Source organism: Pleurotus ostreatus (assembly GCF_014466165.1).
Source record: "Pleurotus ostreatus strain PC9 chromosome Unknown scaffold_6, whole genome shotgun sequence".
NCBI classification, from domain to species: Eukaryota; Fungi; Basidiomycota; class Agaricomycetes; order Agaricales; family Pleurotaceae; genus Pleurotus; species Pleurotus ostreatus.
The window spans coordinates 2,610,216-2,637,722 of record NW_023503161.1 but is presented as its reverse complement, the minus strand read 5'-3'; the positions used below and the strand labels follow the sequence as shown (position 1 = coordinate 2,637,722).

The window sequence follows — 27,507 nt, the reverse complement described above, 5'->3', positions numbered from 1 at the left end:
GCGGGGTTCTCGGGCTCCTTCCTTGGATCACCTGGATCGGGGAATCATTGTTGGCGTCCGTGTTGGGTAGATGGGGTAGATGGGGAGGTGGGATGGGGGAGGTGGGGAGGGCTCGAATGGGGCACGAATGAGTTCTCTGCTTCTATTCTCTCTGCTGGCGCTGCCAGAGGTGAGCACCCTGTGTTCCTTCAGCGATGCAGATGCCGACCCGCAAGCCTCAGGAAGTCTCCTACCCGCCCGTATGCCTGTGATGGGCTCCGGCTCTTGTTCCTTCGATCTTCATCCCATCCCAATCTCCGGAGCGCCGCAAGTTGTCTGTCAAGCCACTCCGATACTGGCGATGGGGTGGCGCTGATGCTGGCGCAGCAACATGCCTCTGCCATCCTGGTCGTCGACGCCTTGCCGTTGTGCGAGGCTCACGTAACCCTTCGCGCATCCCCAAGTCGAGGGATTCTAATGTGTGCACTAGAGGGTAGGCCTGTTGGGAAGGGGGCGTTAGAAAGATATAAAAAGGGTGAGGTTAGATGGTGGAAGGGCAGCAACCGACTGCCTGCTTACCTCTCATCTCACCTCCCTCTCTCGCCTTCCTCCATCATTTCTCACGCCGCTGTCGACACTTTTGAAGCCCTCAACCTGGTGTTTGTAGGCCAACTGCGATGCTGATGGACCCCCTGCGCATCGTCCTGGTGAGTCGTTTAAGGCGTCCGTGATAGGTCCTGCAGCTTGCTGATGTTCCGCCACTAGCTGCTCCTACTTGTCATCTCCGTAAACCATCTCCCTGCTCATCAAGGGTGCACAACGGCGCAGTCGACGTGTAGCCGACGAGGACGGCCTGCATCGTCCGATGAGGACAATACCACCATCGAGGGAAGGGAGCTGCACGACAGGTGTAAGTCAGTTCCTAATCGTGTAGCAAGCGGCGGAAAGACTCACCACGACCCGGAACAGACGGATTCGCCGACGAGCACTCAAGTCCGGGCCAACGCTAGGCAAAGATACGTGGACAGAGTGAGCTAAGAAGGCGGTACCTGGGTCTGCGCAGTTTTCTCCCGCCATCCGCATTCCTCTCGAGCCCATTGCTACGCCCTCCCACCGCCCACACGACTTCTGTCTCTGGACTGAGATGATGTACATGACAGTGCCGCCCTCGGAACGTCCGGGGATTGCGGAAAAGGATTGCGGAAGTGGAGAGCAGCGAAGGGACAAGGAACTATTGTGTGGGAGCCAGGTATGTTCCCCGTGCTCTAATATAGCTGGCCGCAGACTCACCAGGCAGCATAGTCGAATCATCGACACCCCGTCCCTCCTGTGCCAACATCGCACTCTGAGGCTGCGGTTGCCCGGGCGCAGGCTTGCCCATTTGCGTCCCCTCATACGCACGCCTCTCAAAACTCCCCTTCAGTGCAACACAACCCTGCCAATCCGCGCCTCAGTACGTCCCTCCTTTCCCCCTCTCTCACTCTCGCATACATCCTCGTCCTCACTCAGCCACCTCAGCCACTCACTCCATTCCCTCTCTCTCGCTCTTTCCCTCTCTCTCGCTCTTTCCCTCACTCGCGCTCCCATCCTCGCTCAGCCACTCCGACTCTCCCTTCAACCTCACTCACCTCACGCGCCGCAGCACGCCTACCCTACGTCCCGACACCCAATCCGACGCGACTCCCTCACATGACCCTCAAAACGGCTGCCACCGACTACCAACGGCCTACTACAATCCCACGTCGCGCTCTCTCTTTCCCCGTCCAACGTGACGCCATTGAGCGCCCTCAAGACCCTCGCATGGCCGTCCCCCGACGCATTCACTGCCAGCGCTGCTCTACCCCTCCCGTCAACTCCAAAACGACTACTACAATGGCTACCTACGACCCCCAACCACCCCAGCAACTGTGCGCTTGCTCACGAACCCCCAACTCAACTTCACGCCCCCAAAACGGTCAACAACGACCCACAATCCCATAACGCCGCCCCACGCTGCCCAGCATCCCGCTCCGTGAATCCAAATCGCGCAAGTCGCTCGACCTAGATGCGTCAGAACGCGTACGCGTCAGCAAGTCAGAATTGAAGGCACGAACGCAGACGAGATACGTAAACGAAAGAGAACCCCATAAACGGCGTATGCAAAACGGGGCGTAGGGAAGAAACGGGGCGAATAGCAAACAAAACAACAAGGAACGTGCACAGACGGTGCCGCAGAATAGACTCATCACGATGGAATGGGGCAGAGACGGAACGGGATACGAGATATGAAGGCGACGCCGAGGTATGCACCTACTTGGTTCTGGTTTTCGGTTTCGTGGGACGAGCGTTGACGTTTGCGCTGGCGCCGGCGCTGCGTTCGCGTGTTGCAAATCGGGTGCGTGGACGTGGAATGTGGAATGTGGGGTCTGGCGCGGTGGGCAATGGGTGCCTGGTAGCGGGTAGCGGGTAGTAGGTGCCTGGTAGGTAGCGGTGGACACGCATAATGAAGTAATTGAAAACGAGTAATGAAGAAACGAAGACGAAGAATGAATGAAATGAAGAATAAGTGAAACGAAGAAACGAAGGAAGGAAGGAAGGAGCCCCCTGCGTGCGCGCCCTCGCCTCGACGCTCCTCCGATAATCGAATCCGAATCTGAATCCCGGGGCCAGCGCGAGCGGCTCGAGCTCAAAGCCCAGCCAATGTACGTACCCTTCCACATTTTGACCTCCCCTTCTCGTCTCTGTCGTGCCGACCTCCGCTTACAGGTTCGAACTCCTGTTCAGATCTTGGACAAACGAACGTAAGACGAGATCACGCAAGCAGCTCGAGCGAAGATGATGGGAATGATGAAGAAATGAGCACAGAGAGCTAACAAAGGCACGACGAGTATGTACGGTAAGTACCCAGTCGGCTTCGATATCCGCTCCCCCGGGATTCAAACTCATTTCGCCACAAGTGCCGTGTGGGTGTTGTAGCCAATTTTGGCGCCACCGACACCTATGATCGCGAAAAAATCAGTCGTACAGAGCGTGGTTCAGACCTTGCAAGACAAATTAAGAAGGCCCGAGGCAACGACAAGCTGCGACAGGAAGAGGATATTGGCTTGCCAGTGGATCAGCATCACAGGTACGTCTACGAGCCAAGACACCTTGAACTACTCACCTAGCATAACTCACGCAGAGTCCACGTTGCTCCGAAATGTACCTGCCCCCCTCCTCGTATCCATTTGAGGCCAGCGTTCATGTTCCCGTGGCTCTGTGCGAGCCTGAGTTGGGCAGCGGTATGGCGGTGTGAATCGCCGTCATGGAGGGTGCCCTTCATCCACTGCTCTGTCCACCGCGCGTATTTGAGGACAGCAAGAGGTTGTTCAAGCATTTGCCAGCCTTGGGCAGTCGCAAGGCCGTGATGACAAGACCGCAGGCCGTACCTGGCCCGATCCTCCTCTGGCAGCAGTCGTCTTTACGTGGTGCCCCATAACTGACGCCAGGGTTGCCTGATTAACGCGAACCCGGGCGTAGGCCATGCAGCACGACAACGGCGAGCCGAGACGCGGAGAATGAGGGAACGGGGAATGGGGAAACGAGGTAATGAGAAACGGGCAACGGAAACGAAGGGCGGGGAATGGGGAGCGAATGTACGGCAGGGAAAGAAACCGAAAACGAAACACTGACGGAACGGTTACGCAAACGCGAATCCATGAAGGGCCAGTCACGATGAAACGCCGGTGATGGACTCTCACTGAGAACGAACGGGAAAACGATGCTTAAGGAGCAGGCGCGTGATGTAGACGGAGCTGCGCTAGCATACCATACAATGTTAACAATATACGTGTGTACGCGTACAATGTTAACAATGCGTTGTTAACACCATACGGGTGTACGCGTATTATTGTTAACAACACTCCTTCTACGCGCGCACTGTTAACATTTTACTAAGGTAAACCATAGGGAATTGTATTAAAATGTTTAAGGTAAGTTAATACAGTCAAATGTCTCTAGTTTCTATTCGAAGTCTGTTATCGACGTCGCGAGGGAGGCTTCTCGCCGAGACCAGGTGCAGGTACAGTAACCATAGTCTTCAAGGTGCAATCTGCTTCCAACCACCACCCTAGACAAATGAAAACCCCGTAAACACCGTTCGTTGATCCACGATACAAGTCAGGCCAGTCTTGGTGGCTAGTAGTGCTGATGCGAAGAAGAAGTGAGCAGTCTTGCAGAGATTCGTCGAAATTCAGAGGGATACGGCTCTTCGGTTGCAACACAAACCACCACGAAAAGAGTTCATTGTGCAGCTGGTCGAGTTCATCCACCATGAGTTTCGTATGCTTTTCTGGGTCTCGCCCGCCGCGGATGTACATGCTGAGAATTGAAGGACGACTGGTAGCTGGGAGTGGCTGTACGCTTCGTGAGTTTTAACAGCTGACTGTTCATTATTTTAGTTGCTCACCTTCCCAGGGTTCCTCTTGACGTGGCGCTCAAAGTTGACGAGCTCCGCAATCGCACCCAAATAACCAGCATGCCCTTTGTAGGCGCGGAGGTAGCTCACAGCCTTTTGAAGCCAGCCAGGCAGCGGCTCCAATGCGATGACCCTCTTCAATTCGTCGTTCTTCGCCTCCAACTCCCTCACTTCATCGTCGTTGAGCACCTTTTCGCCTCCTTGAACATCAGTAAAATGTTAACAGTGCGCGGGTAGAAGGAGTGTTGTTAACAATAATACGCGTACACCTGTATGGTGTTAACAACGCATTGTTAACATCGTACGCGTACACCCGTATTATTGTTAACAACATATGGTAAGTACGATGTTAACAACATATGGTAAGTACGATGTTAACAACATACGGGTGTACGCGTGTGGTGTTAACATCGTACGGGTGTACGCGTAAAATGTTAACAACATATGGTAAGTAAGATGTTAACAATATACGGGTGTACGCGTATGGTGTTAACATCACATTGTTAACACTATACGGGTGTACGCGTATATTGTTAACATCGTACACGTACACCCGTATTATTGTTAACATTGTATGGTAAGTACGATGTTAACAACATACGGGTGTACGCGTGTGGTGTTAACATCGTACACGTACACCCGTATTATTGTTAACATTGTATGGTAAGTACGATGTTAACAACATACGGGTGTACGCGTGTGGTGTTAACATCGGTATATCTGGTGCTTTACCACATTTATACATGAAGCTCATATGAAGCACATGACTTCACATCTTCCGTACATTTATTTCATATAAAGGTCATATAAAGCCCACTTCTTTTGCGAAACTTTACATTCCTTCATATGGCTTTACATTTCTTCTACATTTCTTCTACATTTTCTTTACTTCTTCATGACTTTGAGGCAATAACAATTGTTGAGGAGCTTCACGTAAAGCTTATATGAACTGCATGTGAAGTTTATATGCGACATTCATATGTGCTTCATGTGAAGTCCATGTGAAGCACATATGAAGAGTTTATATTCATATGGATTACAACTAAGTTATGAGTTTATCTCATACACAAGTGCATACAAGCTTCATGTGTGGTTTATATGAGCTTTACATGTGATTTATATATGCACTACATGCACTTTATATAGAGTAAATGTATACTTTATATGAGCATCATGTGTGGTTTATACAGCATATATATATGCTTTATGTGCAGTTTATAACATACATGTACACTTCATGTGAACTTTATATGTGGTTTATGTGCGCTTCATGCGCACTTCATATGCAACTTATACATAGTAGAGGTAAATACTTTGACACATTTAGTCCTCCTCCTCCTCACTCTCCTCCTCCTCTTCACTCTCCTCTTCACTCTCTGAGTCTTCTTCATCCTCACTCTCCTCATCACTGTCTGTCATTTCTATTCCTGCTTCTTGATTCCTCTTCTTTTCCTCCTGCTTGGCAATGACCCATTGAGTGTGTATGAATAACAGCACATGCATCGTGAAGTCAAAGTTGCTAACTGTTATTCGGTTGAGAACAGTCTGGAAACCTCCAATCCATGCATTGAGCTGTTCACAGGCCTAAGCTCAAATTAGACAAGTATGACTGCTAGACCACTAAATTCACTTACCTGAGTGTTGAAAGCCCTCTTATAGTAAGGGTTGCCTTGCTTGTCATTGGCAACAACTACAAGATTTGGTGCATCTCCATTGAGGGGTGCTGGATTGCACCAGGTCCGGCAAAGATGATCAGTGATCCAGTGGTTGATGTAGTGGTATGAGTCCACAATAATCCTAGTTGTTGGCTCCCAAGCAGGCCAGTGACCTTGCCTGACAATATGCTTGAGTAAGGCGCACCCCTTGTCAATGGCAATGTAGCTGGGGCGTGAGGCAGGATCAGGATAGACATCTTCAAGGAACCGAAGAATCTTGGCCACCCCTTCTGACTTGGCAAACTTGCGCCAGGCAAGGACCACACCACATGGAGCACAGATGGTCTCCACGCAGTAGTACCTAGGAGCAGAGAAGTAGTTGTTATACTTGCTGCCACTGACCTGTTCAACCTCCTGCTCTGCAAGGTCATCATGCTCTGGCGCCTCTGCTCCTCCACCAACAGGCAACCATTCCTGTCTCTCCTCCTGAGCTCTTCTCAACATCCGCTGCACTCCAAGAAGTGAGGTGTTGGCATATTGCCTGCGAAATGTGGCCCACTGCCCCTGGTGATCTTGACAGGCCTTCGTGTCACCAACCTTGACCTTGCCACATCCCTTCATATGGCACTTGTTTTCCATCCTCTCTGCATGCCTCTTGCAGAACACCCCAGTTTGGGCATTCTCAAGTCCTGCCTCGCACCCTTCCATTGCGCAATGTCGTGGCCCCATGACAATTCCATCAATGACAATCATGCAGACCTCTCCATGATTGCCAGGTGCAACAGGGCCAGTAGGCTGAACCACAGCAGCAGGCTGGTTGTCAACCTCCATTGCATCTGGATCAACAGGTTCCCCTGCATAGTCTGGAACAGCATGATTTTCATCATGGCCAACAACTGCAGCAGGGTCATTGGGTTGCCTTGGAATGACATCAGCAACATCCTTGAATGCATGACAACACTCATCGCAAGAATGTCCCTCTGCACTGCGGATAACTCCATTGTCGCCAAGTTCAATGTAGGCAGCAGCAACCAGAGCATTGATGGAGATTGTCTTCAAAGACAATCTGGCGCTTGTTGAACTTAGCCATCTGCCGGATAGACTCCTCCACAAAGGCCTTCCAGACTTGTCGACGTCCAAGTTTGAAGGTACCTCCACTTGGCTTGACAAATGAGAAGTTCCAAAACTCGGTAATGGCAGCAGTGGAAGCATGGAAGCTGTAGTTGGCATTGACGATAGCCCCAGAGACAGTGTGGTCGACCCAGACACTTTTGCCAACCTTGAGATACTTGGCATTGTTGAGGTACAAGCACAAGTCATCACCGTTGTTCTGGGTGAACCGCTCGTGATCTGCCCAGTAAAGTGAATTGCAGGAAGAGCATCTGCCAGCCAGAACAGGGACTTTCTCCAAGCACTGACTCCCCTTGAGCAATGTGACATGAGCAATATCACGTTCCCGGAGGTCTTGAGTAAGGCTATGGTCGTTACAGTCAAGAGTTGGACAAGCCATGATGATGGGCGTGATAAGAATGATGGGTTGAATAGAAGCAGTGGAGATGGGGCGAAGTTTGGACTTGAAATTCCCAATACTGGAGTGTGAAGCAAGAGACAGAGAGCGGCTGAACCGGCTGAGTTTCTTGCCTGCAAGCGTAATTTGCTGCTGCTCAGATCGTGAAGTCCGTAAGTCGTCAGTGGTGAACAGGGAGACAAAGCCACTGTCAGAGAGCTTTGCTTTGACAGCACGGACCAGGGCAGCCATCCAGCTAGTAGACTCCTGTTGCTGAGAAGCCTGCTGTTGTCCATGAAGGTTGAGGAGATCTGTATTACTGACAAGAGTCATCAGAAGCATTAAGACAGTAGACAGCTTGATCTTGGGACCAAAGTTGTCCTGAATGCTTTGAGCAAACTCGGTGAAGAGCATGTTTGGGAAAGGATCTTGTTTAGGTGCTGCAGCAACACATGGAACAAGTCCAAGCAAGAACCACACCACTAGCAGCATCATGTAGGTCTGTAAACAGAAACTAGGCAAATGAGCACGTGTTCAGACAGAATATGATGGAGACTCAAGCAAGAAATGGTGCAAAATATATGCAATTTTCAATAAATATAGTAGTACAAAGATATATGCATAGGGAGAAATTCTAGGTTGTATGAAGCTGATGACTTACTTCGATTTGGATGGCCCAGCCTTCTTCTTTGCAGACCTCTTCTCCTCCTTCTTCTGCTCAGTGTTGATCCGTTCCACCAGTTGGCCCAAGGTAGCCTTGCCAGGCTTGACTGCACCCCACAATTTCTTGTAGATGGCCGAGCCCACTCCAGCATCACCCTCCAGATATGTGAGAATATCTGGATGCTGAATGGCAGCCAGAAAGAGGGGATTGTAGTTGCTGAAGCTGCTGGGATTCATGTAGATGGCGCGGGTGTTTTCGACATTTGGAAAGGGAGGAAGAGGAGGGGATTTGGGATCGTGAGCGTCATATTTGGCCTTGAGTCGTTCTTGAGCAGTACTGGCAGCTTTCCAGTGCTCATACGCCGATATGATGTCCCCATCGTTGGGCTTGGTGTTAGGAACCAAGGAGACTGGGACCTCAAGAAGAACGGCGTACGGGATCAGGTGCTGCTTGGTGGAATTGTAAGGGGACACTCCTATTTTCTCTCCTTTCCTTCATCCCATGGACTCTTACCTACATTTCCTTTGTTCCCCTTTGTTCCTTTTCGCTTCCTTTCCTTTCCACTTCCTTCCCGCCCACTCCTTTCGCATCCGAGCCATGTCCGGTGACTCCGGAGTCTTCCCACGCCTCGGACTCGCCTCGGACTCGCTTTGGACACCTCGGACTCGCTTTGGACACCTCGGACTCGCTCGGACGCTTCGGACTCGCTCGGACTCGTAGATACACTTCGGGGCTCGTCCGGGCTACCTCTATCCTCCTTTCCCACTTCATTACTCCTTGTCCCCACTTCCCCAGGTCGCCGGCACGACTCCTGTACATCCCCCTTCCACTTCATTATCACATGTTTCCTCGTACCTTGTGATATTCGTTCGGACCTGTGGCTGGTGTACTGTACAGTTACCCTTCATTCCTCCCACGCTACTACAGTATATACTTCGCTTCCTAGCATGGAGAATCCTTATCCTGTTCTCTTTGGATTCTCCCTCTGCTAGGTGAGCAGCTCTCTCATGTATTGTAGTTAGTCTTATTCATTACTTTGGATTCTCCCTCTGCTAGGCCTGCGCTGTCAGCCATCTTGAGGTTGCCCTTACAGGAATAAGCTGCACGGATGTGGTCTGGAGCTGGCGGAAGTGCACCTGCAGTAGCAACACCAACAGATGAGATGGATGCTGAGGGCGCAATAGATGAGGGCGCAATAGAGCCACCAGAGTGGGCAACTGAGCTGCCAGAGTGAGTTGATATGAGAGAAGGAGGAAAGGCGGGAAAGGCCAAAGTAGATGCTGCAGGGAGGGGCTCCTGATTTTGTGAAGTTAGAAGTGCTCAGACGCAGATGAAGACAAGCTTACCAAAAGCATGAGCAACTTGAAGTCATTATTCCAAGTCACATCCATGTCATCCTCTAGCGCAAGGGCAAAAGGACCAGCGACCTCCCATTCCCCATCAACATCCAAGACTGAAATAGCAGACTCTACATATTCAGATCAGCAAGCATATTAGATGAGAAGGGAGTTGAATGACTAACCTGTCACAGTCGGAAATTTCCTGGTCAGAATCTTGAGGATTGGTGCCAGCGTAGGAAAGCGGGCCATGGTTACAGAGTGGGGCTTGTCGGTCATCCCCAAGGTGGTGTGCATGACTACCTTGCCCTTACCATGAGTCTCGATGGGCGGGACATCACCAACAGGAACTAGATTGAAGGTAAGCGCAAAGCAGATGAAGTCAAGTTGAGAAACTCACCAAAATCAGCCATGTTGGGTGCGGTGCCAAAGGCATTACCACGTGTGAAGCCACCAGTGGTTCGTGAAGCGCCCTGCAATTCCTGCAAGTTGTCGGATGGAGAGGGAGAGCGAGAAGGCGCCAGCAGAGAAGCAGCACTGGAAGCAGCACTGGAGTGAGAGACATTACGGCGCTGAGCCTTACCAGTGTGCTTGTCAGTGAGTGGGGACTGGCTAGCATCGCGTTTAGCAGGCTTGTGAGGAGTGATATTGATATCAACATCCATGATTGTTGCATCACCCTCGTCGTCACCACTTCCATCACCCACACCAGCAACTTCACCCTCAGCAGCTCCAGCGGCCTCTTCATCAACATCTTCATCGTCATTCTCTTTATCCTCCACATCCGCATCAGCCTCTGAGTCCTTGTCTGACTCTGCACCGAGGTTGTGCAAGTCTCTAGCTCTACCCTTACCCTTATCCTTGACCACAGCAAGTTCTTCTTCATCACCAGAGTTCGAGTCGTCTTTGGAACCGGCGTTGACCTGTGGGTCTTCATCGTCACCTGAGTTGGGATCAGGACGACGTGCACGGTCAGAGACAATGCGCGGGGTAGTGGAAGGGATCTGAATCCCTGTGCCGGTGGAGCGAGGCGGTGGAGCTACACCAGCCCCACTTTGCTGGAGGATTCTAGACGTACTATAGTTAATTAGTACGGTGCAGGCATCATGATGAGTATATCAATACGTACAGTGTCATGTTCTTCTTAGCAACTGCTTTCACAGCCTTGTCCTCTGCATCACGGTCGGCAGAGGTCCTATAAATATCGGAAGTCAGCAACTGGTACAAGCAAGCAAGTAAGTGATACATACTTCTTGTCTTTCTTGGTTTTCATGGTCTTCTTTGCAGCAGACACACGGGACTTCTTGACTGGCTGCTCTTCTTCATCTTCATCTCTATCAAACATTGTTCAGATTTCTTTTTGTGAATTGAAAAGAAATTTATTTATTTTAATAATACTACTACTCTACATCTATGCTACTGATAAAAGAGTGATGTACTTACTCTGTCTCTTGAGAAGCCTCTTGTACTGCCTTGGCAGCATCAGTGGCTGATCTGGTGGACCTGGGCTTGATGGCACTGTTGAGCAACAACAGGTGAGATGCAGGTGCGGTGGCATGGTAGGTGACAACACAAGTGCAGGGGTGTGTGATGGGGATGTGATGGGTGTGTGGTAGGCGATGACAAAGGTGCGGGGGTGGGTGGTGGGTGACAACGAGAGTGCGGAGGGCGAAGACAAGGGCGCGGGAGGGCAGGGGCAACAACAATGGTGCGGGGGCGAAGACAAGGGCGCGGGAGTGCAGGGGCGACGACGAGGGCGAAGATGAGGGTGCAGGGGAGAAAACAAGGGCACAGGGGGCGAAGATGAGGGCGCGGGAGCGACGACGAGGGTGCAGGGGCGAAAACAAGGGCGCGGGAGCACAGGGGCGACGACGAGGGCGAAGATGAGGGCACAGGAGCGAAAATGAGAGCGCAGAGGCGAAAACAAGAGCGCAGAGGCGAAAACAAGGGCGCGGGAGCGCAGGGGCGACGACGAGGGCGGGGGAGCGACGACGAGGGCGGGGGAGCGATGACGAGGGCGCGGGGGCATGGTTGCCATTGGGAAATGGAGGGAGAGGGAAGTGGGGGTGGTGGGAAGGGGTGGGGGCTGTCAGTTTTGACAAAAGGAAGGGGCAGGGTGACTTACATTCCCTGGCCCTCCTCCTCGTTCCCTGCGCCGCGCATGGACGCCTTCTGGGTGCTTCATGGTGCTCTTGGGGGCATTCCGTGTGTGTGGGTTGGGTGAAAAGTGAGGGGATGGTGGTGGTTGAGAAGAAAGAAGGTGGCAGTGCCAGCGTGGCACGCCACTGTCACATGCGTGTGGCATCACGGCGATTGCCGGATAGGCGCGCGCCTAAATAAAAAAGAAAAGTAAAATAAAATAAAAAGAATATTAATATTCGTGGTAAAGCGCCCAATAAGCGCCCGTCCGGGAAAAAATGAGTTATCATCGGATAACCCTTGCTAACTCATTTTTGGACGTCCCAAAGCGGAAATTGCCTCAGAAAACCTCCAATAAATTGCAGAAAATCCATATAAATCCATATAAATTCATGTAAATCCATATAAATCCATGTAAATTTATACAAATTCATACAAATTCATATAAATCCATGTAAATTCATATGAAGCATATGTATCTTTCATAATTATGTCTCCATCAAATCTACTTCATGTGAACTTCATGTGCATTGCATATAAATATTTACATAAATCTTATATCAAGCTCACATACTATATATAGATAATGTAAAAGAAATGTAGAGGAAATGTAAAGGAAATGTAAAGCAAGTAGAATAAATGTAAAGATTTTCCTGCCATTCCTATGAAACATATACTTACATTTTCTCTATATGAAGCTTATATAAAGTCCATATAAAGCATATGACTTCATATAAAGCTCATATGAGCTTCATGTATAAATGTGGTAAACCGTCAGGTGCTCTAACATCGTACGGGTGTACGCGTAAAATGTTAACAACATATGGTAAGTAAGATGTTAACATCATACAGGTATACGCGTAAAATTGTTAACACTGAGTACAGTGTTAACAATTACTACGCGGTTAAATGTTAACACTGAGTACAGTGTTAACACCCCCAGACCTTCCCCTGTTACGTGCACACCATCTAACTGGGTGTACAGTGTTCTGTGTTAACAAGAAGAGCCAGGATTACTGGGCCTTTTGGACATCCGCCAAGCTGACAGCATCGTCTCATCATATTGGATGGGTGATATTCCCTTCCACCTCGAACCGAATGGCGATGCCGTCAGTTACGTTTTTGGAAGTTCGGCTAGGCTACAAGTCGTCGTCACAAACCCTCTCGCAGTATTATACGTCGCGTGATGCCATCGCGATTGGGATTCGCATTCTGTATCTACCGTTGCAACGAATCTCGCTGGGATAGTGTAGTAGTGAATGTACGCGTAGACTAGTAGTGTAGTCTAGTAAAATGCGAGGGTCCGCCTCCGGCAGGACAAGTCCGTGCGACACCCGCGTGAGTAAAGTGTGATAAGGATGAGTCCGAGAGTGAAAACGAACAACTGAGAAACTTCGGACGCTTCGGACGGCTTCGGATGCCTTCGGGCGCGCTCGGACGCGAACAGACAACTCGGCTTCGGATAGTACGACGAGGACGGCAGGAGAATGACAAGGACGGCAGGAGAAAGCAACTTCGGATCGGACTCGGGCTCGGACTCGGACAGCGGCAGACTCTGACAACGGATGAGAAGAAAGGTTCGGACGGCCTTAGAATCTGACTCGATGTGGGGGGGGGGGAACAAATCTTCTTCTTCTAACTACGAGTGCAGTAGGTTTTTGTAGCTAAGAAAACATCGGAAATGTCCGAGGCGAAAAGGCACCAGGAACAAATAATGGGACTAGTATGATCAAGTATTAGAGTCCGAGAACAAAAGAGAACGAAACATTGATCCGCAGTGTCTGATCCGTTAACACGTGTGTCCGGTACGGGTTCGTGACGTCCGAGTCATGTGCGAGCGCGTCCGAAGAGTCGGAGAGGGGTGGATAGGGGATAGGGGAAGCCGGACTGCACAGAACGAAAGGGTTCAACCCTTACATCCCCCGGGGACTTTATGTGTTGACCCTCCGGGGCAACGTACACGGCGAGCAAGAATTGCGAAGTGGGAAGGTGGGCGGGTGAACGAAAATAGTGGCGTGGGACCAAAGGAAGCGCGGTCACATGACGGATTGTTGATAATTTCGACGAAGTCCAACATCTTCTCTTGCTCTCTCCCTCCATCGCACCCAGCATCACTGTCCGTACGACCATGGCAAAACACACCCCGTCCCGCACCCTGGAGGAACTCCAGACCCTTAAGAAGAAGGAAGCCGTTGCCGCATACGAAGAGGAGGCCGGATACTTCGTGGACATGGGTACGGCGTTCCCGGAGCTCGACGACGAGCATCGGGTCGATGTGGAAATCGCCGTTGCCGACATGGAGCAGCAGCAGGTAAGTGGCAACATGGGCGACGACTAGAAGCAGGGCGCTGACTGCGTGCAGGAGTGGTTGATGGGCGCCGAAGACGTCCTCGTGTCGCGGAAACTGGAGAACACCGTCGAAGATGACGTGAAGGAGAAGATGGCCCGGGCCACTACGCAATTACTGGAGGCACAGTCCCGACTCGCGGAGTGGCAGTCCGAAGACGAGAGACGGGCACGAGAAGCACAGGAGGCTGCGGACGCGGAGGCGAGGAGGGCACAAGAGGTGCGTGATGCACGACGACGGGACGCGCTCGCCGCTGAGGAGCGTCGACGGGCTGCGCAGAGGCCCACGTTCGTGGCTGGTTCAGGAACCCTCGGTTCCGGGAGTACTCCCGCTGATCGTCCCAAAGCAGAGAAGAACTCGGACGTGGTCGAAATTCCGTCGGACGCTGAGGATGATAGCACGCCGGTCCCTCGGACGCGAAGACGTGCCAGCGCCATCCGTGCAGGAAAGCGGAAGGTGGTTGAGAGCGACGGCGGCGAGCCCGAGACAACTCCCCGGGCAAAACGACTTCGAAGACGCACGGGCAACGCGGATGACACTAGGGAGAAGACTCCTCCAGCGCCAGCGCGTCTCGATGTAACGGAGTACGGAGAGTACGATCCGGCCGGTAAGCGGACTCATCAGACGGTACGCCGGGACTAACGGACCCTACAGATGCTAGTTCGAGCCCGAACAATGTCGAATGGGGGTGCGGGTTCGGTGCACCCAAGGAGTCCTGCCCGCACCCTGTGGTCGAATTCACGGACGCTCGCCGATGCCTGCACTGCCAGCAGGCGTACTTTACCTGCGTCGGCACCGGCTGTCATGCGTGCGAGGCGTGCACCGGATCGAAGGTCAGGTGTTCGCACGCGAAGACGCGCGCCAGGCAGGCGAAGACCTCGGAGGCGGAGGCGTCAGGCAGCAAAGCGGCGGGTGGAAAGGGGAAGCAACGGGCAGCCCCAAGGCCAAGGACACGGCGACGCGGAGGAGAGAGCGGAAAGACAAGCCGGGTTACGCGGGCAGCGTCAGGGAATGCCGCTATCCCTACTTTGGTAGAGGCTTGCGCGGATCACGAGCTGCGGACCCTTGTCCAGGTCATGTCAACAATGGACGCTCGGATCGCCGCCCTCAAGCAGGCGACAGAGGAGGCGGAGAGCACCCGGGCCGCAGCCACACGGAGCCTGGCGGCGCTGATCCTGCGGAGGGAGCTCGAGGATGCTCAACGGGCTGAGGCGGCGGACGAAGAGGAACGAGAGGGGGACAGACAAATGGAGGAGGACGAGGAGTACGAAGGGCAGTAGGGCGGACGAGCAAAAAGGCGCTTGGCCCGTAGAGACATTCTTGTAAGCAATATGTAAATATTATATCTGATTTTCTTGTGCACCAAAAAGAAGAATGCGTGAGTGAGCGGAAGTGAAAGAATGACACGCAGCGTAAAACCGGCAAGTCCGGAGGCTTCCGAAGGGGGGGAGGGTCACCGGAGTCGTCGGATGATGCATACGAGGCAAATGCAAGGGAATATAAGGATCGGACAGGAGAGAGATCAAATGAGAGAGGTGAAAGATGAGAGACGGAACAGGACCGAGGTCCGGGATACAACACAGGGCGAACCCTGGTCTGGGTGGAAAAAATTTTAGAGTACTAGACGGTTAGGCTGCCGCGAAGGCGTCAAAACTCGGTCGTTCGTCGTATTTTGTAGTCCGGCGAAGTTCGCGGCGGACTGAGGTTCCGGAAGATCGTCGGGGTCATCGGAGTCGTCGGGTTCGGCAGAATGGGGGACGGGAAGGAGATGGCGGTGTCGGGCGTAGTACGGAATGACGCGGAATGCTGCATAACGTAGATTTGAGATGGAACCGTCGAGTTCGGACAGGACGTAGGATCCGCCATGAGTGCGTCGGACGACGACCATAGGTCCCATGTAGCGAGGCAGATGCTTGAGTGAGTGATCACCTTCTATCTTCTTATCACGAACCAGAACGAGCTGTCCGGGAAGAAAGTTGAAGTCCTTGATCGTCCGGGCGAATCGTCGTTCAAATTCCTCGAGGGAAGCAATCCGGCTCCGAATAACTTTCTCGCGCATACGTTCGATGTCGTCCGGACGCTTCTGGAGTTGTCGGGCGCGCATGGAGATGAGCTGTTCAGTGGTGAGAGTGGTATCGGGAGGAGGGGCGAGATAGGTAGCTTCGTGGAGGTCGAACGGAAAAAGGGGCTCGATGCCATGTACCATGTAGTAAGGAGACATTCCGGAGGTCTTGGAGATGGTGACGCGCTCGGCCCAGAAGACGGATGGTGCGACTTCAACCCATTTCTTCTCATTGCCATCCGCAGTCTTCAGGAGGGAACCCCGCACGTCCCGGTGTCTCCGCTCGACGAGTCCGTTGGCTTGGGAGTTGTACGGAGAGATTCGGATGTGTCGGATGCCGTATTTCTCTGCGAGATATTCGACTGCCTTCACAAACGGGGTACCGTTATCCGTCACAAGTTCTTCGATGGCGCCCCAGCGGCATAGAATCTCTTGGAAAATAAACATGCCCAGTGTCTCCGCGGTCTCCCGGCGAAGCGCGCGCCACTCCGGATAAGAGGTGAGGGCACACCGAGCATGGACTATCTTGTTAAATTTGTTGGCGGAAGGCATCACCATGCAGTCAATGTGGACGCGGCGGAAAAGGGAAAGGGGAATCGTCGGAGACGGCGGAATGTGTAGTTTGAAGTTGGAGCGGATCTGGCACTGATGACAAGTCTTGACAAACCAGCGGACGTCCTGGTCAAGGAAGGGCCACCAGAATCGCTCAAGGAGGCGAGTCCGGATAATGAAGATACCCTTGTGTCCGAGAGAGTTGTGAGCAGCGCGGATCAGATAGAGACGGCGGCCCGGATGGATGTAGACCTTATGCTTCCCGTGGTTATCCTTGCGCCAGAGCTTACCGTCGCGGTAGAAAAAATTGAGCGCTTGTCGAACGAAGTTGCGCATGGCGGGTTCAGCGAGTCCGACGGGAGCCTTGCTCGTCCGGAGGAAGGTCTCTATCTCCAACATCCGGGCGTCCTTACCCGCGGCCTTCGGAGTCCGGGGAATGTCGTCGGAATCATCGGAGTCGTTGAATCCAGCAGAGTCTTCATCATAGATGAACGTGCGGACGAGGGACCCGAGATGACCCCGGAAACGGTTCTGCGCAACCCGCGCGACAGAGGCGTCGCCGTCCGAGTGAACCTGTAAAGTAAAACCACACGCTTCGTCTATCCAACCCTCGACATCTTCTACAAGGACCGGGTCTTCTTCGGCTCTTCTTCGTCGTGAGAGGCCATCGGCCGGAGTGTGATCCCGAGCTGGAACATGCTTGAGTTTGAAAGAAAAGGTAAGAATGGCGGCGATCCAGCGGTTCATCGCAGCGTTCGGGACGATATCCGGATTGTTGATCATACCCTTGATATATTTCGCGTCGACTTCGACAGTGAGATTGCGAGCTCCGATGAGCCAAAGCTTCGTGGCCTGGAGTGCCCGGAAGAGTCCGTAGAGCTCGATTTTGGATTGGGAGTAGCGGGATTCTCGGTCATTCCAAGTGATAGATCCGAAACGGGACGGATAGCGCTTGTTGTCGGCGCCTACCTGGGAGAGGATGAACCCGACGGCTACAGTGGAGGAGTCGACGGCCAGTATGACTTCGCGGTCGGATGAGTGGTCAATAGCTCGGAGAGCGGGGGAGGTGATGGCAAGATTCTTCAAGGTCTCCATGGCAGCTAGTTCGTCCGGGCCCATGACAAAGTCAACGTCCTTTTTGGTCAACTGCACAAGTGGTTTAGCATGTTTCGCAAAATCTCGGATGAAGATACGCATGACTCCGATGGTACCCAGGAAACCCCGGACGTCGGTGACGTTCTCGGGCACAGGCCAATCACGAATCTTTTGGACCCTGTCATCGTCGGGTTCTCTACCCTGGTAAGTGCACATGTGTCCGACAATAGATGCGCGCTGAACACAAACAAGTAGCTTGACTCCGGAGAACGTTCCGCCAAACTTCTTCATCCGGTGCGCAATCCGATGCATGTTTGCAATATGTTCATAAACGAAGCGCCGGATGTTCAGATTATCGGGTAGGGTTTCGTAGGATCCGTCGGGTTGCTCGTATCGGGTAAGCGGACCCTTGACAGGGCAATCGTCGATGTACGGATCGGTGACGTGGGGAATTTCGTCTCGCATAATGAAGGTGAGGTCGCCGTGCTGAATCTGGACGGAGTTGGTGAAGCCCATAGGAATGACGGTGAGACGCTTGGCTCCGAGAGGCGTCTGGAATGTTGTGAGATCCCGCGAGCTTTCCGCTAGCTTCCGTTGGTCGAATCCGACAAACAAGTCGTAGATGCCGTAGCACGACCAGCCTCCGAAGGTTTCCGCATAAGTTTCGACCCGAGGCGGAATAGAGGCGTCCTTGATAGTGGCAGCGTTGAGAGGCTGAAGATCGTGGACCAGGCGGAGAGACTTTCCATCCTTCTTGAGAACGCAGAACCAGCGGGACCGGTACGAAGAACTGGACTCCTCGTAGACTCCGGACTTGATCTTGTCTCGGATGACGCGGACGACCTCGTCGTAGATGCCCGGAGGAATGGGAATGTTTCGGAGTGCCCAGGGAACGTGCTCGATCGTCGGCATCACTACAGGGTCAAACCATTCGTCAGAGAACTTGCCTCGTTCATCCTCGGACCATGCGAAAGCGTCCTCGTCCGTCCGGATGAACCAGTGCGCGAGTTTGATTTCCTCGGGAGAAAGCCAGTTGTCCGGGTCGACGGCTTGTTTGTCAGCGCGTTCCTGAGTGTACCGGAGTCCCGGAGTGAAGTCGGGTGGTTGAGTAGGAAGCGGGAGAAGGTCGGCTAAGATGTCGGGAGGTTCGCGTCGAACAATCCGATACTGTTCGGGGAGGGTAGTGGAGACAGGTACTGTGCGATTGGCGACCTTCCGGTAGGGCTTCTTTCCGTATGTTGGCATCCGGGCAGTCGCTGCGAAGACTTCGGCACTCGGGCCTGGAGCGGAATTATCGGACGATGCGGGCGGAGCGTCAGTGTCGGTATGGATAAACCAGGATGTAAAGGTAGAGTAGGAAGTAGTGGTGAAAAGGGGAATATCCAAATACGAAGCACTCCGAGTAATGCCATCTTCGATGATATCAACAAGACCTGAATAGATCCGTCGCTCATCCGGCAATTCGTCATACGCGCAAGAAGAATGAGTATTAGGTACGGGCGGAGGGGCACAAGTATACACCGGAGCCATCGGGTCGAGACCAGAATCACGTGGAGCATCATATGTACTTTTTCGGTTCATGGAAAGGGGGACAGACAGAAGAGGAAGCGATGGATCGGACACTGAAGGGGGTGTATGATATAAAAGTGTTTTCGGATAAGTAATGCAGCGGACCGGAACCGAGGAAGGAGCGGAATCGGGTAATGATATCATAAGAGAGGAATAGGACGGGGGTATAAAAGACTCGTCTCGCCACAGGGGTTCCTCGACGGTATCTAAAAATGCTCTGTAGGTTCTCGAGAGCGGTGGACCCTTTTGAAAGTAGGGATGAGGAAACGACGGCTCGAGTTCGGATCGTGTATGGTCAAGTCCTGGTGACCGTCGGGGTAGTCGCGGGTGACAGCGGAGGTGAGACAGAAGAAGGGGCGTCCAAGGAGTACCTCGTAAGGCGCATCGTTCACGATCTGAGCTTGGACGTAGAGATCGACGGGTCCGAGAGACATCTTTACATTGTGCGCGAGTCCGATGGTCTGGTTCGATGATAGGTTCGCGGACTCCATGGTGATGAACTTGTCGATGTCGATGAGCAGCCCGAGATTGTCGAAGACGTCGCGGCGCATGGCGATGATCTGCGATCCGGTGTCCAGGATGCATTCGACCTCGTACCGATCGTTGAAGATAGGCCGGATGATCCGGAGTGACTGGGTCGGAGCTGCGACAATGCATTCCTTGTTCGGATCCCGGGTGGCGGACATCAGAACCTCCACGACGTCTTCGGGGTCGTCGTAGCACGCTGCCATGTTGACGGACGCGTAGTTAGTCTCCGTAGAGACCCGCTTCGACGAAATGAGATCCCGAAGTCCTTTTCGGGCATCAAACGAGAGTGCGAAAAGTTCCCGTTGAGTGATAGTGAGCGTGGTGTTAAGGGCGCGTTCCAGGACATCCGAGGCCACCTTCGGATTCTCGATGTTCGACTGGACCCGATAGTTCGGACGGTACGTCGTGCGACCGGTCTCAATGGCTTCAGCTAGCTGAGAACGGGCCGAAGTGGAAGGGAAGGGGACCGGAATCGAAGGCGGAAGGGGTGGTTCGGACGGAGCCTTTGCCGGAGTGCTCGGAGTCGTTTCGACCGGTTCGGAGAAACGGACGTCCTTCTTCTTCTGAGATGAAGCGTACTTTTTCGCTACGTCGGGCATCCGCTGCATGAGAACCTGCAAGAAGATCTCCTCTTTCTCTTCTTCCTCCAAATCAAACGGGCTCGGAAGCTCTTCGATGAACGCCCGAGACTCGGACTCGTCGGCCTCCATATAGTGGTAGGTGCTAACCTCGACCATATTCGCGGACGCTACTCCGGAACTTGTGGCTGCAGGAGTGACGATCGGGTGAGGAGGGGCGTCGCGATCCTGAGGTCTATTGTTGGCCCTCATCCAGTTGTCGATCTGCTCTTTGAACAAGTCTCCGGGGAAGGAACGATTGATAGTCTCTCTGGTCGGGAGCACCATCCATCGGCCTTCTTCGTTCCGACCGATCCATCCGCTCCGTTCGTATCGGGCAGCATCCGGACACGAGCCCATCGTGTGGTAGATGGAATGACAGAAGTGACACTTCCGGGGAGGTCTCGGATCAGTCCCTTGTGGTGCAGGAGGGGGAGGAGGACGTGATTGCTGATTCTGGGAAGATGGGGGTGGCTGAGGCGGATACTGATAGTTTTGTTGGGGAGGGACGGGTTGATAAGCGTATGCTTGAGCTGTCGGAGGCGGGGGATACGGATAGAATGAGTTCGGATTATACGGATATTGCGGAGGAGCAGGAGGATACTGCGGATGCGTTTGCTGAATGGTCATGAACTGCTGCATCATAGCTTGCAGGGCACAGATGTCAGCGGATTCGGTTTTGACCGTAACCGGAGCCGTCGGACTCACTGTCGGAGATGTCGAAGACGTTGTGAGAGTCGCCGGAGTCGACGTTCCGAGGATGAAGTTCGCTTCCGTATAGATCTCCGTGATCGTGTAAGGATCGTCCGGATGATGCTGCATGTGGACCATCGCTAATCTGTCCTTGATTTTCTGACGAGTGATCGGATCGAATCCTGCGAGATAGTCTCGTCCGACGTCCTGGGTGGAGACGCTATTTTTGGAGAGAAGCCAATTGGCCGGAACGAGGAACTTTCGGTGATAGACTCCGAGATCGTCCTTCGTGAGCATCGGGGTCTGGGACTGGAGAGCAGCAATAGTGGACAGATCTGACGGACGCCATCGTCGTTCGTTATCCGATCCGGGGTAGAGCTTCCCGATACATGTTTTGAAAGCATCCCAGTCGTCTCCGTCGGCTGCATCGCCACTGCTGCGCCAGATCTCCCAGTCGGAGTCGTCGAGATATCCGATTGTAGCTCGGATGAGATCCCGGCCTTCGACCTGAGCACGGGCAGCGAGGTACTCCACTTCCGAGAAGAAGCGATGGAGTCCTTCGGGCTTTCCGTTGAATTTCGGAGCGGTATGGTGACCGCGGACGGGCATAGTTGTGGCCATTGTAGGAGGAGGAATAGGGGAAGGTGAAGAAGTGGCCGGAAGATTTTCGGACGACTCGGTGAGCGATGAGGGTGTTCCGGACGTAGTGTCGTTTGACTCTGGAGTGGGTCGGTGGTAAGCCGCGGCGGGATTATAGAACAGACTGTGCCGGAGGGATGGAGGATTAGGGCGTGATAGGATGTTCGGATGCTCGGATTCTGGGCGTCCGGTAAGTGCGAACTGCCAAATGACGGTGTTGGGATCGGGAACCCAAGAGCGGACTATTTTGAACGGAAAATATTCGGATGTCTTCCGGAAGAGGTAGTTGATAGCCCGTTGCGTCGGACCTTCCGGAAAGATATCGTGCAGAGGATCGGGAGGGGATTCGAATTCAATGACGGGATAGGATGATTAGGTGACGGTGGAACGGGGGGGGTGTCTTGAACTTTAAACCCTCGCGGTGGGCTCCAGAATGTAGTAGTGAATGTACGCGTAGACTAGTAGTGTAGTCTAGTAAAATGCGAGGGTCCGCCTCCGGCAGGACAAGTCCGTGCGACACCCGCGTGAGTAAAGTGTGATAAGGATGAGTCCGAGAGTGAAAACGAACAACTGAGAAACTTCGGACGCTTCGGACGGCTTCGGATGCCTTCGGGCGCGCTCGGACGCGAACAGACAACTCGGCTTCGGATAGTACGACGAGGACGGCAGGAGAATGACAAGGACGGCAGGAGAAAGCAACTTCGGATCGGACTCGGGCTCGGACTCGGACAGCGGCAGACTCTGACAACGGATGAGAAGAAAGGTTCGGACGGCCTTAGAATCTGACTCGATGTGGGGGGGGGGGAACAAATCTTCTTCTTCTAACTACGAGTGCAGTAGGTTTTTGTAGCTAAGAAAACATCGGAAATGTCCGAGGCGAAAAGGCACCAGGAACAAATAATGGGACTAGTATGATCAAGTATTAGAGTCCGAGAACAAAAGAGAACGAAACATTGATCCGCAGTGTCTGATCCGTTAACACGTGTGTCCGGTACGGGTTCGTGACGTCCGAGTCATGTGCGAGCGCGTCCGAAGAGTCGGAGAGGGGTGGATAGGGGATAGGGGAAGCCGGACTGCACGGAACGAAAGGGTTCAACCCTTACAATAGGATTTCCATTCTCCCTTCGTTTGTCCACTGGCGCAGGCTCAGTCCCGATGTCTACATCGGAGGGTAACAACGCCCTAGGATATCGTCCTGCTAATTACATTCCTAATAAATGGGACTATTGTGCATACGTTACTCAACGCGATGCTCTCCTCAAGTCTCCTCGGGGATGCTCTGCACTCATGACTGGAGGACTAGTTGGCCGCATGGCTCGTGCCCTCATTCCCCCCGATTTCTTCTCAGCATTACTATCTAGCGAGGATATCAACCCCGCCTTATTTAGCCCTCTGACTTCGGCAGAGTTAGACTTGATATGCGGTGTATACTGCCAGGAAACTGGTACGCATCCGTATGAGGTGAAGAGATAATCCATACTAACGGACCACCACAGGCCAAGTTTCATCAAAAGGGGAGAAACAGGTGACGCGAAAATCCTGGTGGCCTCCCCATCACCTATGGGTTAAGCAACAGTTTGGCCTTGCTCAGTGGACGAACGATGCCGAAGCTTGGTACCAACGCCGTCATGAAAAACTCAGTTCGGGCAACTTCAAAGCTGCAGACCTTATGAACGGTCCCTCTTGGAGGAGTGCCTTACGTCACACTCCGGTGGCAAAGAAGCTTATATCTCAAATGGAAGGGCTGGCGGCAGCGTACATACGAAGTAGGATGGTTTTGTAGTTAGAATAGTGAACTCTAACTATCTGGGCTTTAAATCTCTACAATCTGGGTTCAAACTCTCAAATCTGTACTTGCTGAGTTTCAAGGCTTCGCCGGACAATCAACTTTAAACCTGCAACACGACCGTCGCGTTGCCAAATTAATGCTAATATCTAAAGCCGCCCGCCTGTCGAGACCATCCTCCGAAAGTGTGTCAACGCTTCGGAGTACTTCTATATAGGCGTTGTCGTGACTCTCCTATGGAGTTAGAGAGACGTGAAAGGTCTGCCCGGATTTTTACGTTTGGATTTCGACGATAATAAGAAGATTGCCTGTCCTTTAGGAAAACATATGTTCTTTGTCGATGTCATAGCCATTGCCTGCAATGGGATTCCGTATCTCAGTCTTTCGTTGGTGACGGAAAACTTGTAACGCGCTGGACAATGGACAATCACCGGAAAGATGACAGACTTTCCCGGATATCGATTGGCCATGGCACGAGAACCTCGCAGCTGCTGCCTGGTGCCGCGACGACTGCGCCCACCAGTGACCAATTGCAAGGACCTGACGTTGGATGGCAACAATTGGTTGAGCAAGAACTGGCCCTCTTCAATCTCCTCCCCTCGTCTTCTCCACTCCATCCATTGAAATTCATCAATAATCCTTCGACTTCCGGTGAATACAGGGAGCCGATGGACCCCTGCAACATCAATGCTGGAGTTCATTCACTTGACACAAAAAGTCGCGCCAATGCAGCATTTCTCACCACTGAGCTATGCCTTGTGTATTTGCTTACAAAGGCGGCCCAACTCACATACCCTCACGACGCGCAGCTACTACCCCAGCTGCGTTCTCAATGGGACCGCTTGAACCGTGATAAAGAACTCCACTGGTTAAATCAACGAAAGATAGAGGACAAATCTTATGTCAACACAGGTACCTGTACTCGAACTCGTCTAAGTCTTTTCGTGACTGATGTCATCCGTAGATATATACTTCCACTCTCTCGTCAAACGCGAGCCCATAGCTACCCAAGTTGCCTATGTCACAACGGCGATAATGCAGCACTTCTATTTTGTATCGAGGCGGGCGCTGCGACTGCAGCTATCTGGACTTCATGACCTGATGGGCGGCAATACAGCCATCCCAACCGAGATCGCAGAACTTATTTCGGGGGACCCGCGGACGGCAACCTCACATTTGCACATTGACCCCGTACTGCGGACATTCATATGCTGCACTTCTTGCCATTCGATCTATCCGTACAATCCCAACGAACCTTCAAACCCTCCTCGATGCCTAGGGAAGCGTGCGCCCGAGTCCTCCCCATGTGCCGCGGAATTATGGAAGGAGACAATCGTGGGAGGTCGACAGCGCATTGTACCGCATGTACTATACCAGCACCAAGACTTTAAACATTGGTTAGCAAGGATTTTGGCTCGCAAAGGTATCGACGACCTGTTGGATACCTACCCATCCGAGCTTCGCTCTGGACATCAACCGATATCGGATATATGGTTAGCAAATATTTTCTCCCAACTGAAAGGTCACGACGGAAATCCGTTCAGTGGCCCCGGCCGCCTCGTTTTCGGCTTGTCTGCAGATAGCTTCGAACCAAACGCCTCGCGACCTGGCCACACACCCCAGTCCTCAACTGGGATTTGGCTCGTCTGTTACAATCTCCCCCCATACCTGAGATACCTCCCTGAGAATGTTTACCTCGCAGGTGTCATCCCTGGCCCTAAGAAGCCCTCGCTCGACGAGATAAACCCATATATCCAGTTGATTGTTGATGACTTCCTGCAATTTTGGGAGTCTGGAGTGTTCTTCTTGCGCACTCATGGTTCCGCGAGTGGGCGAACCTACTTCGCAGCACTTATTCCGCTAGTATGTGACATGCTTGGAGCTCGTCAAGTCGCTGGTAAACCCGCACCCAGCGCTCATAACACATGCACTGTTTGTGATATCGATATCGACGACATCGATCTTTTGGATCCGCTAAAATGGCCATCAAAGTCGGGTCAGCATCTACGAGACGCAGCCAAAGCATGGCGAGACGCACCATCAGAGCGCCACAAAAAGATGCTCTTCGAAGCTTTTGGGCAGCGCTGATCTCCTCTCTTTGACCTACCCTATTGGGATCCTGTCAAATTTATCGTCATCGACAGCATGCACGCCTTGGATATCAATCTACTCAAGAATCACCTCCGTTATATGTTTCAAATTGATACGTCCAATCCAGGAGGGAATGCCACCCCGATCGTCCCGAGTGTGCGCGACAAAATGGCGCTAAGCAAACGCCTTACAAAGACCTTGACAGACTGCAAAAAGCTGGTCGCAAGTAAACCACCAAACTTATTGTTCAAGCTATTAGAGCTGCATAGGAAGGTACTGTATGTGTTCTGTATGGAGATGGGTATTGTAGGCGCGAACGGCGAAGTGCTTGGAACACGATGGGTCCTAGCACAAGGCATTCACCGCTGGGTAAGGAATTATAACCGAATGCTCACCTGCGAATACCAACTTCTGACTCCAGAGATCTGATGAGTCGAATCTGTCCGTCCGCCAATTCATAACGAACAATTCCAATGAAAGCGGAGGGGCCGGAAGGCAAAGGCGTGGCCGTACGGCAGGAGGAGGTGAACCCGGGCCTAGTCAACCGAGGCCAAGGGCCCTTTACCTCCAAGATTCTGGTTCCGATTCTTACTATGGATCAGATGAGGATGAGGAGGACGGTGCATCAATCGGTGACAATGCACCCCCAGCACTTCCCAATGTCAATGACATTGATCTTCTCGAACCTGATCACGACCGCCAGCCGAAACCTGTCATGACCGCTATCCGCATCCTTGTAGCGTTCCTACGAGAAGAGCACCTTGATGAGGCCGAAAGGCTGGAAACCCTGCAACGCAAGATCTCGAGAATAACTGTGGGTCATCTCCAGCAGGTTTGTCGCATTATCGATATCAACCCCAACGCCGTTTCAAGAGATGGACAACAAGTAAAAATGCCCTTCGCCAACGCAATCTTAACCAAAGTAGGTGATATACTGGCTTTATATACTTCATTTTTATGTACTTATAATTATACTGCAGGCAAGCTCCGATGATCATACCCTTCAAACCCTTATTCAGCATCTTCCTGACACCAACAAGCGAGCTCCCGTCCTAGGGATCGATGTTCTGATGCATGTTTGGGAGGACATGGAGCGCACGCTGCTGCCAAGTTGGACCACCCGTGTTCCAAAGAATTGGGCGTTGGTCACGGATTTATCAGCGGATCAGACGCGGACACTATGTACTGTCCACCTCCCCATCACTCTCATACGGCTATGGCATAGGGCGGATGAACGCAGGCACGACCTACTCTCGAATTTCCTAGATCTCATTCGCGCTGTTGTTATCGCCAATATGAGGACCACTTCCCAAGAGCACATATCTGAGTACAGTCGATACACCGTCAAATATATGACGGATTCTCGTGTGTTATACCCCAACGTCGCCCTCAAGCCTGTTGATCACGCCGCCCTTCACCTAGGAACAATGCTGAACGATTTTGGTCCCGTTCATGCTCACAGTTCTCCCTATTATGAATGATACATCAATTTCCTCCATCGGGTCAATACAAATAGGAAACTAGGTGAGCTGATCATCCATCTACTTTTGGCATGTCGGATTCTCATCGTCCGTAGGTCAGACTGAGACTTCCATGATGCTTGCATCCGCCCGTAATGCCAACCTCGCCGCGCTGTTATCCGATGATGGGACACTACGAGCACATGTCCCCAGGATTGTTGAAAGTTTATCCAAAATAAGCAGCGAAGACCCACGAGTGTTCTATCGCCTACACGAATTTGACATTCCAAAGTTCAAGTTAGGGTCAAAATCCGAACCTTTGAGATTAGACGATCAATGTTACCACAAGCTC

The 27,507-nt window shown here is 52.4% G+C and overlaps 2 protein-coding genes across 2 annotated transcripts; one reads left to right on the top strand and one right to left on the bottom strand.

Moving 5' to 3' along the window:
* Positions 1 to 3,974: 3,974 nt before the first annotated feature.
* Positions 3,975 to 4,825, bottom strand: PC9H_009035 (uncharacterized protein; the record flags this gene model as incomplete). The annotated part of the gene is made up of 3 exons (XM_036778542.1): positions 3,975 to 4,352; positions 4,406 to 4,614; positions 4,801 to 4,825. The coding sequence occupies 3 exons, from the start codon at positions 4,823 to 4,825 to the stop codon at positions 3,975 to 3,977; spliced, it is 612 nt and encodes a 203-aa protein (XP_036629970.1).
* Positions 4,826 to 22,973: 18,148 nt separating this feature from the next.
* Positions 22,974 to 23,601, top strand: PC9H_009034 (uncharacterized protein; the record flags this gene model as incomplete). Its single annotated transcript, XM_036778541.1, has 2 exons — positions 22,974 to 23,262; positions 23,315 to 23,601. The coding sequence occupies 2 exons, from the start codon at positions 22,974 to 22,976 to the stop codon at positions 23,599 to 23,601; spliced, it is 576 nt and encodes a 191-aa protein (XP_036629969.1).
* Between the last annotated feature and the right edge of the window lie 3,906 nt (positions 23,602 to 27,507).